Genomic DNA, 14489 nt, shown 5'->3' on the forward strand with positions numbered 1-14489 from the left:
CAAAAATGATCATTTCATTGCAAAGGCTCAAATTTTTTAAAAAGAGTGAACATAAAAGGCCAGATTTAGGGTAGACCAGGATTTGAATTCACACTCTTTGCATCAATTGTTAATTACTGGAACATCCTTTAATAACCATTGCTTTGTTAAATTAAAGCTTAAGGCACTAACTCAAAATTAGCATCTCTTTCATTTTGGCGATTAGTTCTAACAAAAGGTAATTACAAACAGCCATCCCACCTATATATATATATATATATATATATATATATATATATATATATATATATATATATATATATATATATATATATATATATATATATATATATATATATATATATATATATATATATATATATATATATGAGTCAGTCTGGTAACTGACTTCCAGGGCAAAGTGTATTACTTTTACTGTTTACTGTCTTGATAACTGATCAGGGATTCAAACCAAAGTAATAAATAAATATGTTTCATCACATGAATAAATACCTTTTAAGCATGAAATATTTTGGTTTTGCACTTTGGCAAAGAGGAAGCGGACAGCAGGTAAGAGGCACAACCCGAATGCCAGCACAGAGAACAGACAACCATGCACTCCCACACCCACACTTATGACCAATGTAGAATGACCGGTCAACCTAACAAGAATGTCTTTACTGTGGAAAGAAAGCAAAGCACTGAGAGGAAACCCAAACTGGCACAGAGAGCAAATACAAATGACACACAGAAAGGGCTAGCACCTCCACTGAGGCGACAGCATCGACCACTGCATCACGATGCTGCTTGCCTAAAATAAACCTTTATCGATATGGTGTGTTGTTCACTTGGCTTACCGTACCTGACTCACCTTAAAGCACATGTTGCTCTGCCTTCCACACAGCCAGATGTCTGCAAACAGCACATCTGTAAAAGTAGCTCTACTGTTTTGAACTTTTGCTGTCACACTGTATGGACCATCGGCAGCAATGGGGTCAAGGGTCACTCATCAAATGTTCATGACACGTGAACTATAGAAAATAGACCGTACCAGTACACAAAAACCTTTAGCTATGTGTGTAACATTGTAGCATTTATGAAACATGATCAAGACAAATTCAGAGACTGAATCTGAGGCACAACATGCTGTTACTGCTACTAGGTCGGCGACTACATTTACATAACAGAAGCCCTAAAAAAAGTGAGGTACCCGCTATATCTGCTGCTGCCAGGTTCACTTAGTTTGAATTCAGTACAGATGTCAGGATAAATCCCGTCTTTGACAACAACGTGCTGTTCTCACCATTTGTCACAATGACCAGTGAGGCTTGCTGTTTTTATAATCCTGACAAAGAGATGGTAACCTGTGCACCCTCGATATCCCCACAGCACAGCTCTCTCTGCAGCACCATGTGGTCTCCACAGTAGGAGGCAAAGTCCAAGTTCCCAGCTACACACACCAACAAGTTTTACTGTTTTGTTACACTGAAAAACATATGTTAATGTTGCTTATGTTTGCCCAGGACACTCTTGCAAAAGTGATTGTTATTCTCAGCAGTTTCACTTCCTGGTTATTTAATGGTCATGGTGGTGGAGCTTGTGTGTCCCAGGGATCGCAGAGGCTATGTTGTCCGGGGGGCTTTTGCCTCCTGATAGGGTCTCCCATGGCAAATAGGTCCTGGGTGAGGGAACAGACAAAGAGTGCTTGTCAGGTCAAATGTGTGATATTTGAATTTGATATTGAATTTCACAGCGGCCTCTACTGTTGCGGTAACAAAGCAATATGGCAGTAGCCCGCACGCTATGCTTTCATATTAAAATATGAAGGTTTTGTGAGTGATTTTGTAAATAGGGGTATTTTTACCCACTCCATGGCATGCTGGTCAGTCACAGGAGCACGTTCAGTGAGAGACTGCACCACTGAACGACACAGGAAATCTTTCCTGCCTGTGGCCATCTCCCTGTACAACGCATCCACTTAACACACTGGTTACTGCTACAACTACACATGTTTCTTTTCCAGCTATTTATTAATGAGTGACTTATGTATATATATATATATATATATATATATATATATATATATATATATATATATATATATATATATATTGTACTATTCTTAGTTAGCGTATTGTCTGTCTTGTTAATGTTGGTTTATGTTGGTTTATAATGGAGCACTGTAACAAAAAAATAATTTCCCCCAGGGATCAATAAAGTATTCTGATTCTGATTTTAGTCTAGCATGATGAAAATTTCCCTGTCAAGAGGAAATTATTTAAATGCATAATGTAAATGTTTATACTAAAGTTTGCAGCAACTAATTTACTGCAGATTGCACTAAATCTAATGCTTAAAGGAAAAAAGACATATTATGCCCATTGTGGTTGTCACAGTTACTCCTAGTAGTGTTTTATTTATTTTAAATCAGAGGAGACATTAATGGTTTCTGTAAATTTATGTTCAATTTATGACTCCAAAGGGACACAAGTGTGTTTGAAAGAGTTCTACTAGATCAGTGGTTCTTAACCTGGGTTCGATCGAACCCTAGGGGTTCGGTGAGTCGGTCTCAGGGGTTCGGCAGAGCCTTCGCCATGACATGCATGGCTCATTTTGTGCACCAGTAAAAAAATCACATTTTATTTTTCACTAAAGAGGGGTTCAGTGAATGCGCATATGAAGCTGGTGGGGTTCGGTACCTCCAACAAGGTTAAGAACCACTGTACTAGATGGAAAATTTTTCAGGGTCATATATCTGGTATTGTCTCTTAGAGCAGGGGTCCCCAATCCCAGTCCACAAGGGCTGGTGTCCTTGCAGGTTTTAGATCTCAGCCTGGGTCAACACACCTGAATCACACGATTAGTTCATTACCAGGCCTCTGGAGAACTTCAAGACATGTTGAGAAGGTAATTTATCCATTTAAATCAGCTGTGATGGATGTCTTAGTATCCGATAAATGTAAAAAAAAAAAAACCCAACAACAACAACAACAAAAAAAACACAAGAAGAGATTAAATAATGTGAATTATTTATCATCATAATTGTTTATCAAATTTGGACAAAATGTTTCGTGGAATAGAGCTCCGGACGTTTCGGAATTACTAAAAACGCGGTTGATTTCTTTGGCTTTTATTTTGAAGGATCACGAGATTTGCGCGTCAGCTGCTGGATGACGTCACGACATCGACGCACAAATACCGAGTCCCGAAACGCAAGTGACGTTTGTATCTGTTACATGGACTTTCGCCAACAAGCGCGTGACTTTTCCCCACAGCTTTCTATTAATCATGTGATCGTGTGATCATGGCTGCTACACTTTGTGTTGTTTTTGCACTTTTAGCTTCTCTTCACACTTGTGGTGAGTGCATTATCTTTACGCTGCATATTGTGGCAGTTTTCGAGTTTCCAGCAAGCCTTGACCTACTTAATGTAAATCTAACCGGACTCAATTTTTTATGTTGTGTTTTTTATTCATCTGCACAAGTTTTATGATTCCTTGAAACTTTAAATAACCAGGAAGTGAAATTGCTGAGACGAACACTATCTTTTGCAAGTGTCCTGGGCTGACATAGGCAGCATTAATCTTGCTTGTTTTTTTTTTCAGTGTAATAAAACAATAAAACTTGTTGGTGTGTGTAGATGGGAAGCTGCGTTTTGCCTCCTACTATGGAGACCACATGGTGCTGCAGAAGTCTCCAGAGAGAGCTGTGCTGTGGGGATATGGCCCCGAGGGTGCACAGGTTACCGTCTCCTTGTTAGGTTTATTTAAACGGCAAGCCTCACTGGTCACTGTGACAAACGGTAAGTACAGCACGTTGTTGTCAAAGACGGGATTTATCCTGATGTCTGTACTATATTCAAACTAAGTGAAATTGACGGCAGCAGATATAGCGGGTACCTCACTTTTGTTTTGGGGCTTGTATTCTGTAACTGTGGTCACTGACCTAGTAAAAGTAACAGCATGTTGTGCCTCAGATTCAGTCTATGAATTTGTCTTGATCATGTTTCATAGATGCTACAATGTTACACATAGCTAAAAGTTTTGTTTCTTTTTCTTAAAGGCATTTGGCAAGTGACCCTTGACCCTGTTGCTGCTGGTGGTCCATATAATGTGACAGCAAAAGTTCAGAACGATTCAGCTACTCTTACAGATGTGCTGTTTGGAGACATTTGGATGTGTGGAGGGCAGAGCAACATGTGGTTTAACATGACTCAGGTAAGGTTGTCTGTCTCTGTGCTGACATTCAGGTTTTGCCTTATACCTGGTGTCAGCTGGGACATGCCAAAACCCTCTGCATCTTTGCCCAATTACAAAAGAGCCATCAAACATATAAGGCAAAAAGCAGTTTCTTCTTAAAATGTATTTAATCATTTGTTAAAGCATATCTATTTTGTTTACTCACTCTTCACCAGATTTTCAATGCAACAGAGGAGCTGTCTGTTGTTGCTAAGTATCCTTATGTCAGGCCTTTTATGGTAGCGTTGAACACAAGTGGCATCGAGTTAATGGATCTGATAGAAGTAGAGATTCCCTGGTCTGTGCCCACTGCCAGTAAGATAAGATTTTATTTTCATTTTAAGTATTTATTGAGATATTGGAAAATGTGTTTATACTTAAAGGTTTTGTTTTGGATCATTGAACATTCATATAGTACTTTGCATCTCTCCCTAAATTCAAGCTATGGTTTTATTGTGGTTTCAACATATGACATTAGAATATGGTCTCAGGTCAAATAAATATCAACCATGATGCATATATACCGCTCTTAGCTTGCGTTATACTGGTTGATTAATGAACAGCTGTGTTTCCAGGTGTGGTGGAAGAGTTTTCTGCTGTGTGCTGGCTCTTTGGACGCTACATGTATGAGACCTTGAAGTACCCCATAGGACTGGTGGAGTCCTGTTGGGGTGGCACACCGGTCGAAGTGTGGTCATCTTCAAGAGCCCTGAAACAGTGTCAAGAAGTGCCAGTTGTAGACGGGTAAGGACATAAAGACACATTCTCCAGCTGTCTGACTGAAGTTAAGACAGCAGTTGTTTCTGTGTGTTTAATACCCATCAAACATGGTCTGTACTAACTGCACTGTGCATGTTTTCTCCATGTCGTGATCTCAGACCTAAAAAAAATTCTATTTTGTGGAATTCAATGATCCACCCATTGCTCAATATGACCATCAAAGGGGCCCTCTGGTACCAAGGTAAGACTCCTTATATCACAGGTAGGTTTGGCGTATTCAGTGACTCACATAAACTTCTGGGGTTTATCACATTTTCAGGTGAGGCCAATGCAGAGTATAACCAGGACAAGTACAACTGTTCCTTCCCGGCTATGATTGATGACTGGAGGATGGCATTTCATCAGGGCTCAGGGGGGCAAACAGCTCCTGACTTCCCCTTTGGGTTTGTCCAGGTCTGTTAGGCATTGGTTTAACACTAACAAAGAGTAAACTTGAAACATTTTTGGTGTAGGTGCACCATTACTGTAGCACTGTAGCATCCAACAACACATGGGCTTCTCTTTTCAGTATAAGTGTAACATAGGCCGATTTATAACATTGTTTATTGTGTTGCAATGGTGATGAGTGATTCCTCTACATGTGCAGCTGTCCACTTACATAAAGACCTCCAAAGATGATGGCTTTCCAAACATCCGCTGGCACCAAACAGCAGACTTTGGTTTTGTTCCTAACCTCAGGATGAAGAAAACCTTCATGGCTGTGGCTTTGGATTTACCAGATGCAACTTCGCCGTATGGCACGTAAGAACAAGTGAAAGCATAGAATTTTTGTTATATCTAGTGTGTACAGTGGGGGAAATAATTACTGGATCCCATGCAGAATTATTTGGTTTGTTCACTTACAAAGAAATTAAGTCTCCAATTTTTTTGGTAGCTTCATTTTTGTGTAGAGAGACAGAATATCAACCAAAAATCCAGAAAAGGCAGTTTACATAAAAGTTATACATTTTTTGCATATTCTCAAGCTAAACATTAGTACTTTGTGGAAAAACCCTTGTTTCCAAACACACAAGTTTATTTAAATTCAGTCTTATTTATGTAGCGCAAAATCACAAAAGCAGTTGCCTCAAAGCACTTTGTATTGTAAGGTAAAGACAATAATATATAGAAAACCCCACCAATCAGATGATCTGCTATGACAAAGCTCTTGGCGACAGTGGAAAGCAAAAACTCCCGTTTAAATGGAAGAAACCACCGGCAGAACCAGGCTCAGGAAGGGACACAGTCATTGTGGGTAAGGGGAGGTGGACAGGAAAAAAGAGACACTGTGGAAGAGAGTCAGATATTAATAAGAATTGGACATATAATCAAATCAATCCTTATACAACAGTTGGAAGAGCTTGGTCTGCGTAGCCGGCAATAAGTCAGACTGGTCCCCGGTGGGCGTTGGACTCCGCCAGGGCTACCTTTTGTCACAGATTCTGTTCATAATTTTTATATAATTTCTAGGCCAAGGGGCGGAAGGCTTCTGCTTGGGCAGTTTCAGAATCTCGTCTCTGCTTTTTATGAATGATGTGGTTCTGCTGGCTTTATGAGATAGTGACCTCCAGCTCACACTGAAACGGTTTATAGACAAGTGTGAAGCGGCGGAAATGAGAATCAGTGCCTCCAAGTCTGAGGCCATGGTCCTCAGCCGAAAAAGGGTGGAGTGCTCACTCTGGGTTAGGGACCAGTTCCTGCCCCAAGTGGAGGAGTTTGAGTATCTCAGGGTCTTGTTCACGAGTGAGGGGAAAGGGGAGTGGGAGATCGACAGACGGTGCTGCAGTAATGCAGATACTCTACCGCTTTGTCATGTTGAAGAGAGAGCTGAGTGTAAAAGCGCTCTCGATTTACCAGTCGAGCTACATCCCCACCCTCACCTGTGGTCACAGACTTTGGTTAGTGACCGAAAGAACAAGATTGTGGATACAAGCAGCGGAAATGAGCTTTCTCCACTTCTTCATTATTTAACAGACATGTGATGCAGTTCTCTATCCAGTTGAGTATTAGTATGCAACCTAACCCAACAATGTAAACTGTATTTTCATACATAACCATCAACATTTCAGAGGCCGCCTTTAATAGGCAAATTTTTCTCAAAGGTATGTCAGTCACATTGTACTGTCTTAAGATGGACAGACTGTACAACTCTTTTTAGCTAATATTTTTAGCATTCTACCCAACATTCAATAGCCACAAGGAGCTCTCCTCTCGTCAGATGCCAAGTGGGTTTTGGTGTCTTGGCGAAGGACTCTTCTACATGTGGACAGGAGAAGGTGGGGATTAAACCTCAAAACTATAAATAGCCATTGGTCTATCCACTCTACAAGCTGAGGCACACCTGTCACATTTGGGGATGAAAATAGACTAGGTAAAAAAAAAAAAAAAAGGAACATACCCCTCTGATGTCACTGATTGTTTGTGGATGGTGAAAATACCAAAGTCAAGGCTAGCTGTAAATGTTGCAATTTTTGGAGCCAAAAGTGGCAATTTATGGAAAAGAGGATGGAGTTGGTAAGTGGTACTTGACCCTTACCTGATGAGAGGAACATGCCAATTTTACCTCTTGTCTATAAGGTAGGTGTCTAACCTGGTAGTATCAGTTCTAGATTAGGTACTGGAATTAACATGCAGGCTGTTTTTCACTTACAATGGCAGAATTGGTTCTGCATTGGTGGGAAAGAGATGAGTGATGCTTAAAACTCCATTTAAGAAACGTACAATCCAGTGCAGATTACTGAATTTATCTAATGTCATCATAATCACTTATGAGGGAAAGAATTATGTATTTGATGATGGCGTTGATTATTTTTCAGTGGTACGGCTAGTGTAAAGCTAACTCTAAACAGATACAAAGTATTGAGAGTACAAATATTGGATTCTAGTTTATATGACAATCGGATTGTTTATAAAAATACTGATGTGGTTTTTCCGTTTCAGGATCCATCCCAGAGACAAGCAGGATGTAGCCTATAGACTGACACTGGGTGCTAGGGCTGTGGCTTATGAGGAAGAGAACGTGCCCTTCCTCGGACCTTTCCCCAAAGAAATTGCATCCACTCAGATGTACGTCAACATTACCTATGACCAGGCAGTCTCTGTCACATCATCCAAAGACATCTTTGAGGTAAGGGTGGCAGGGATGTAAGCTTGAGTTAGCGCAAATCCTAAAACTTTAGGGTTGACATTTGTATCCCTAGACCCCTTTCAAAAGTGTCCTACAGCAAGATATCCATCCGTCCATCCATTTTGTTCTGCTTATCTGGGGCCAAGTCATGGGGAAAACAACCTAGACAGTTGGCCTCAAGCCACCACCTCCACCTCATCTGGGGGAACACCATTGCCTTCCCACCCCAGGATATGCCCAGCGTGTCCTGGGCCTACCCCAGGATATCTGCCTGGTGGAATATATCCATAACACCTCGCCCAGGCAGCGTTCTAATCAGATGCCACCACCTCAGCTGGCTCAATGTGATGTGGAGGAGTCATGGCTTTACTTTGAGTGCTTTCTGAATGACTGAACTGTCTCTCAAACTAAGCCCAGCCACACTTCACTTATTTTTGCCACGTGTATCTGCGATCTTATTCTTTCAGTCATTACTTGGAGCTTGTCGCCATAAGTGAGTGTAGGAATGTAGATCAGCTGGTAAATCAAAAACTTTGCTTTTATACTCAGCTCTTGGTTCACCACAACAGATTGGTACACCCATCAATGCAGAAGCTGTACCAATCTGTTTGTCATTTTCCAGCTCCCCTCTCCCTTCAATTGTTAACCAGACCCCAGGATACTTAGACTACTCTACTTGGGGCAGCAACTCATCCTAACTTAATTACAACAAAGCACCTGATCTGGAGTGAGAACACCATCCCTTTTTTTGCTGAGAACCATGGTCTCAGACTTGGAGGTTCCAGTCCAATTTGGAGGCTGCCACCCTATAAAGCTTACGCCTTTTGAAGCCAACAAATTCAAAACCAACAAACTGGGTGAAGTCCAAGAGCCACCGAACTGAATGGCTCATAGCAGTGGGTCAGATACCCCATACTCCTGAACCCTCTCAAACAGGATCCTCTGAGGGACGCTTTCTCCAAATCCACAAAGCACATGTAGACTCGTTGGACCGTTGCACCCTGCATTCCAACACTGTCCCTACTGGTGTGCAGGTTGTGTGTGCATATCAATGAGAAACATTGTAGAATAGTCTGCACAGCCTGGTTAAGTTACTTCTTAGATTATTTACTATTGTAGTTGTACTCTTATAATCATGCACTTAAAGAATATTTAGCTGTAGTCAGTACTTGCTGTGATGACTTCTAAGTCAAAGTCACTTGTTGTTCTCTTGTCTTTTTAATCAAGGTCTGTTGCTCGGATATTTGGGCTCCATGTGGGCCTAAGTCCCTTTGGCTTCAAACTCCTATAGTGGGGTGGGATCTGACCACCATCCAGGTGTCAGCTGCTGTGTGTCAGTCGTCTGAAGTCGCTGCTGTTCGATACGCTTGGAGAGACTGGCCCTGTGAGTTTAAAGCCTGTCCCGTCTACAGCGCCAGTTGGATTTTACCAGCACCTCCTTTCATCATCAATCACTCTTCATGGAAAGGAGGCATTTGGAAAAGCTACTAACCCTGAAACTGTGACAAGACATTTGTCTCTATGGTCAGTTGGGATAACTGGGCACGGTGTTGATTGGCGACCTCTCCAGGGTTTGTAATAGGCTCAGAGCAGCTTGTCTGTTCATTTTGTAATTCCATTTGGTGAAAACACTTTGTCTTCATGAAATTTAATGAATAAAATAATAAAAATCTCCATACCATTTCTTTATTACTTTGAATATGACCTTTTACTTTAAAAATAGTTGTATTTCATTGATCAGACACATATAGAACTAATAAAAAAAAATCCCTTTATAGGTTTCACAGTACAGTACAATGTATCAGCAACAGAATGGTTTGAAACTGAATTTTACTTTCATTGTCAAACTAAGGAAACATTAAGCAATAATCAGTGATCACTCTCTTCATTTCCAAATGAGCCAATGAGCCGTATATTTCACAGCCTTGTTATTAGACACCCTTTCAAAGCTGCTCCAACAAGGTTGTTCTTCAATTTGACAACTGCATCACTTAACAGTGGAGCTGGAATGTGATATGCAAGCCTACGAAACTTGAATTAAAAACAAAATCCAAGTTCTACAGTATGTCTCACTGTTTGGATTAAGAAAAAAGCCCAACTGTGAGACGTACAGCTGCTGCTGAAGTTTTACATTGTGGTAATTTCAGTTTTATGTACTGACACAGATCTTTAAAGCAGTTTGCAATGGTTGGACATTAATGGTGGCCTCTGTCTAACATCATGTACAGGACGGGGACATTTCACAGTTCTTCCATTACTTTATGCCCCAACCAACAGCTTTCCTATTCTCCTGCCTATAACCATCAGCTATCTTGGTTATTACTGACATTCAGTTTTAAATAACATGCCAACAGAACGCAGTGTGTTCATTTGTCTTTGCTGAAGCCAAACAGGTAATCTCCTTTGGTAAATAAGCACCTGGCTGGTAAGCTGTTGGATAATTAATGTTGCATCTGCTTTCATTTTTCATGCTGTTGTTTTAGTCTATAGATGTTAATTACTGTGGTATTCATAAGGATTCACCTCACAGCAACACACCGTTCTGTGTATCTGAGGAGGATGTTTGCAAAACCTTATCTAGCAGCTTGTTTGGTTTGGTGATCACTCGCTGTAGTGGTGTAATAACTGATGGTATCTGATTGTGGTGTGGCAGACATGTTGGAGTGATTGGGTTTCTAAAAAAAAATAAAACGTGCTTTATAGTTTTGTTTTTCTTAGAGCTCTGGTGTTAATATGCGATCAGGCTTCCGTGTTTACCTTTGTTGGAATTTGAGAAAATGAGTCACTCAAAATAAAACTGCACAAACAATTTTAATTTGCGTGGGATTTTTTAAATTTTTTTTGGGAGGGGGGGGGGGTGAAGAATCATGTTCTCATTGCTGTATTTGTATATTTCTTTCTTTGTTTGTGAAGTTCTTAACTAATTTTCTGTGCCGTCCTTGCAGAGCAGCAATCACTGTGATGATTTTTAGGTGATTCAGTCAAATTTTCCTGACTACTGTAGTTTTTTGTTGTTTATTTTTGTTACAAGCATTAATGAAAATGTATCAATCGTTATAAAATCAAAAATAAACATTGCACTCTTTTTGTTATCATTTATGCTTTCCCACTGAATCCTTATGTCATGTTTGAGTTTTACATTAACGAATAAAGCATCGTTTCCTGTTTCAGAACAGCTGATTAGGCCATAATTTACATGAATCAAGAAGGATGGAAAAGTGATTTCATCCTGGTCAATTCTGTCATCATCACTGTATAAAATAAAATTTTAATTTAAAGTGTATAATTTTATAATAATTCAGCTGTAAACTGACAGGGACGAATTCAGGAGACAGAAACTGAAGAAAAAATCTTGAGAAACAGATCAGAGACAGCAAAAGACGGATCTTCCCCCAGATTATGACCATTTCATTGTCTGAATAATTATTCCCTAAAAATTTAGTCTATTGATGTAAAGTAGTGACCTCATTTTCTTGTATTTTGTTTTGCTCTTTATCATTACTGAAAAAAAATGCATCATGAGATTTAGAGAAAAAGTCTGCTTTAATGTTCCCCAGCTTAACCATTTATAATATCATCTAATATCAGCCTTCACTGACAAATAATGGCTTACTTAGGCAGAGATGTTTTACTGAGTTATAGTTTATAGTTCAGCAATAGTTCCAGATTTAACTAAAAAACTACAGGACAAGTTTTCTAAGTCTTTGATGAAAACCTGGAAAAGCTGTTCAGTCAGAAAAATAAATAAGTTAATTAATTGGTTAATACACATTTGTTTGATACATTAAAGTACATGCTGATGTGGCACTAAATCCTTATTTGTATATGTAAGAAATGAGAGGGAATGAGAGTTTATAGCAGTTAGTTTTGGAGCTGCTTCCTCTAAACCAGGGGTCTCAAACTTGTGGTCCGGGGGCCACTAGCGGCCCACGTCACCCCTACTTGCAGCCCGTATATTGACGTGAGGAAATATAATGCGATTTGGCCCTTGAAGTTACTTTTTCTGTTAGGGAGGATTTGTTTGTTGTTGAGTGCAGTGTTAAATTAAGTTCTTTAAAAAGCAAAAAATGATTTAATATGAGCAGAGAGTACAAACATGTTGAGGGATTGGCTGTGTTAGTTCAGTGAGAGAGTTGTTTGTGAAAACAATTTTCACTAGCAGTCAAAAACTAATGTGTACACTTATGTCTGCATTTTTATTTTGTCAAATATAAACAAAATCATAGCAGCCAGAAAGAGAGTAACAACTTGTTTATTTGGTAGTTCAATGAAACGCTTCAGTTCAGTGAGAAAAAAAAATTGCGTTCACAATTGCAGTTTTGTCTTGTTAGACAATAATTGAAATTTATCCATCTTCTTCCACTTTATCCGGGGCCGGGTTGCGGGGGCAGCAGCCTAAGCAGAGAAGCCCAGACCTCCCTCTCCCCAGCCACCTCTTCCAGCTTATTCAGGGGAACACCAAGGTGTTCCCAGGCCAGCCGAGAGACATAATCTCTCCAGCGTGTCCTGGGTCTGCCCCAGGGTAAATTGAAATTTAAAAAAACAAAACACTTCATTTTCGGAAATATTTGAGGGTGTTTTCTTGTTTGTTTGTTTGTTTTTTGTACTACTTAAACACTAAAGAGGCTCTCCAATGAGATGACAGTGCCAGCAGTGGCCCACAGCTCATTTAAATTTGAGACCCCTGGTCATTACCTTCCTGTATTTCCCTGAGGATAGTAGCTCATACTCTGGAAAAATATATGGGATGGATCACTGGCAATTTTATAAATGTGATGAATCACATTTATTTCATATTTTGACTGGAGAGACTGATACTCTTTCCTATAATTTAGGAAAGATGTTAGATTTTGTTTTTACTGCAAGTGAGTCAAGCCGGACTGCCATCCCAAATAGCAAACCTTTCAGTGCTGCATTGAAAATGAAGTCTGTTTGTTAATTTCTAACATAAAAATCAACATAAACTTCCCATTTAAAACATGTATCTATATAGATGCCCAAATACCTATATGAGCTAACCTGCTCTGTTGTACAGCCTTAAACACCACTGGGTCATGTATCCATATACCTTTAGGGTCAAATATAATTTCTTTCATTTTGTTCACTATGGAGACCACATGGTGTTGTAGAAGTCTCCAGAGAGAGCTGTGCTGTGAGGATATGGCCCTGAGGCTGCACAGGTTACCGTCTCCTTGTCAGGATTAATGAAACAAATGAAGCAAATCTCACCATTCACTGTGACAAACGGTAAGTACAGCACGTTGTTGACATCTCTACTGATTGGAAACAGAAGTCAAACTAAGTGGACCTGACAGCAGCAGGTATGGTGATACCTCACTTTTGCTTTAGAGCTTCTATTATGTAACTGCTGTGAGGGCATTCAGGCAGTGATTGTAAAGTTTTGAATCAATCAATTGCATTTGGGTAAAAATTTGTATCGCATTGATTTGGTAATTTTACTTGATCGCAGTTCGTGTATTGGTTTGTCTCTTTGTGTTAACCCTAAAACAGACTGGTGACCAGTCCAGGGTGGACCCTGTCTCTGGACCTATAGTAGCTGGCTCCAGCCCCTCCTTCCATGATGTGTTCACAAACATTGAACACTTACATTTTTACCAGTTGCAGCTTGCGATTTCTTAGTAATGTAGTTTGTAGATGCTAAATAAATGAAAACTAAAAGTTTCATGATGCTGCGGTGGGGCCAAAAGACAAGTTAAGCATGTTTGTTTGTCTGTAGCTCAGTAAGACGCATTCTGCTTTGCTCACCTGCTCTGCACACACACTAAACATACATTGCACTTTCAGTGTCGCCATAGGGTTGGTCTAAACATCCACAGCACTGTCTGAAAAACTGAAATCAATTTGAAGTTTTACTTCCTGTTCAAATACTGCCTGTCCCACACTCAGCCTGGAGCAATTTTCTCAATCTGGTGCCAAGTATCCTGTTCGATATCTTTTCAGAGGTCCCTTCACCATGTTTTCTTTAGCCTACCTCTTTTTCTTCTCCTCACTTGTGGGCTCCATGTCAGGGCTTGTCTGGTGATCTTGTTGCCCGGTTTCCTCAGTGTATGTCTAATGCATCTTCTACCTGTATAGCTACTTGCTTTGCTTTTCCCCCACAGGTCGTGATTACAGATCTTTGGCCAAAAGGTCTCCAAAATTTTGCTTGGGCAGCTGTTGATGAAGTTCTGCATCTTATTGGTGGCAGCTTTTGTCATCTTCCAATATTCTGTACCATAGAGCAACACTGATTTCACGTTGAGCTGTAGATTCTGGTCTTCAAGTATTCCTGACTTTACAGCATTTAACGGCACAAAAGTGTGAGAAAATCTTCATCTGCATCATGAGTAATTCGACTAATAAGACGTCTCATAATCATCATCTCA

The 14489-nt window shown here is 40.0% G+C and overlaps 1 protein-coding gene across 2 annotated transcripts; it reads left to right on the forward strand.

Moving 5' to 3' along the window:
• The first annotated feature begins 3163 nt into the window (after positions 1–3163).
• On the forward strand, positions 3164–11220 carry siae (sialic acid acetylesterase). Of its 2 annotated transcripts, none has more exons than XM_085380303.1 (10): positions 3164–3338; positions 3620–3781; positions 4042–4196; positions 4394–4532; positions 4793–4961; positions 5096–5178; positions 5257–5390; positions 5584–5738; positions 7917–8103; positions 9331–11219. In XM_085380303.1, exons 1-10 carry the CDS (start codon positions 3284–3286, stop codon positions 9592–9594), a joined length of 1503 nt encoding a protein of 500 aa, XP_085236429.1. In that variant the 5' UTR covers positions 3164–3283; the 3' UTR covers positions 9595–11219. The 2 variants fall into 2 exon arrangements, with proteins under 2 accessions (XP_085236429.1, XP_085236430.1); XM_085380304.1 differs by having other exon boundaries at positions 3197–3338; positions 3585–3781; positions 9331–11220.
• The last annotated feature ends 3269 nt before the right edge of the window (positions 11221–14489 follow it).

The sequence above is a fragment of the Rhamphochromis longiceps genome, linkage group LG14, assembly GCF_057381845.1.
Source record: "Rhamphochromis longiceps isolate RC_006_pf linkage group LG14, R_longiceps_female_GT1.1, whole genome shotgun sequence".
Taxonomy (NCBI): Eukaryota; Metazoa; Chordata; class Actinopteri; order Cichliformes; family Cichlidae; genus Rhamphochromis; species Rhamphochromis longiceps.

Excerpts from the sequence above, each read along its gene's own strand:
- siae (XM_085380303.1), top strand. The coding sequence starts at position 3,284 with ATGGCTGCTACACTTTGTGTTGTTTTTGCACTTTTAGCTTCTCTTCAC. Across the intron at positions 5,179-5,256 it reads AGGGGCCCTCTGGTACCAAG|GTGAGGCCAATGCAGAGTAT; the intron begins GTAAGACTCCTT and ends TCACATTTTCAG. Across the intron at positions 5,739-7,916 it reads GCAACTTCGCCGTATGGCAC|GATCCATCCCAGAGACAAGC; the intron begins GTAAGAACAAGT and ends TTTCCGTTTCAG.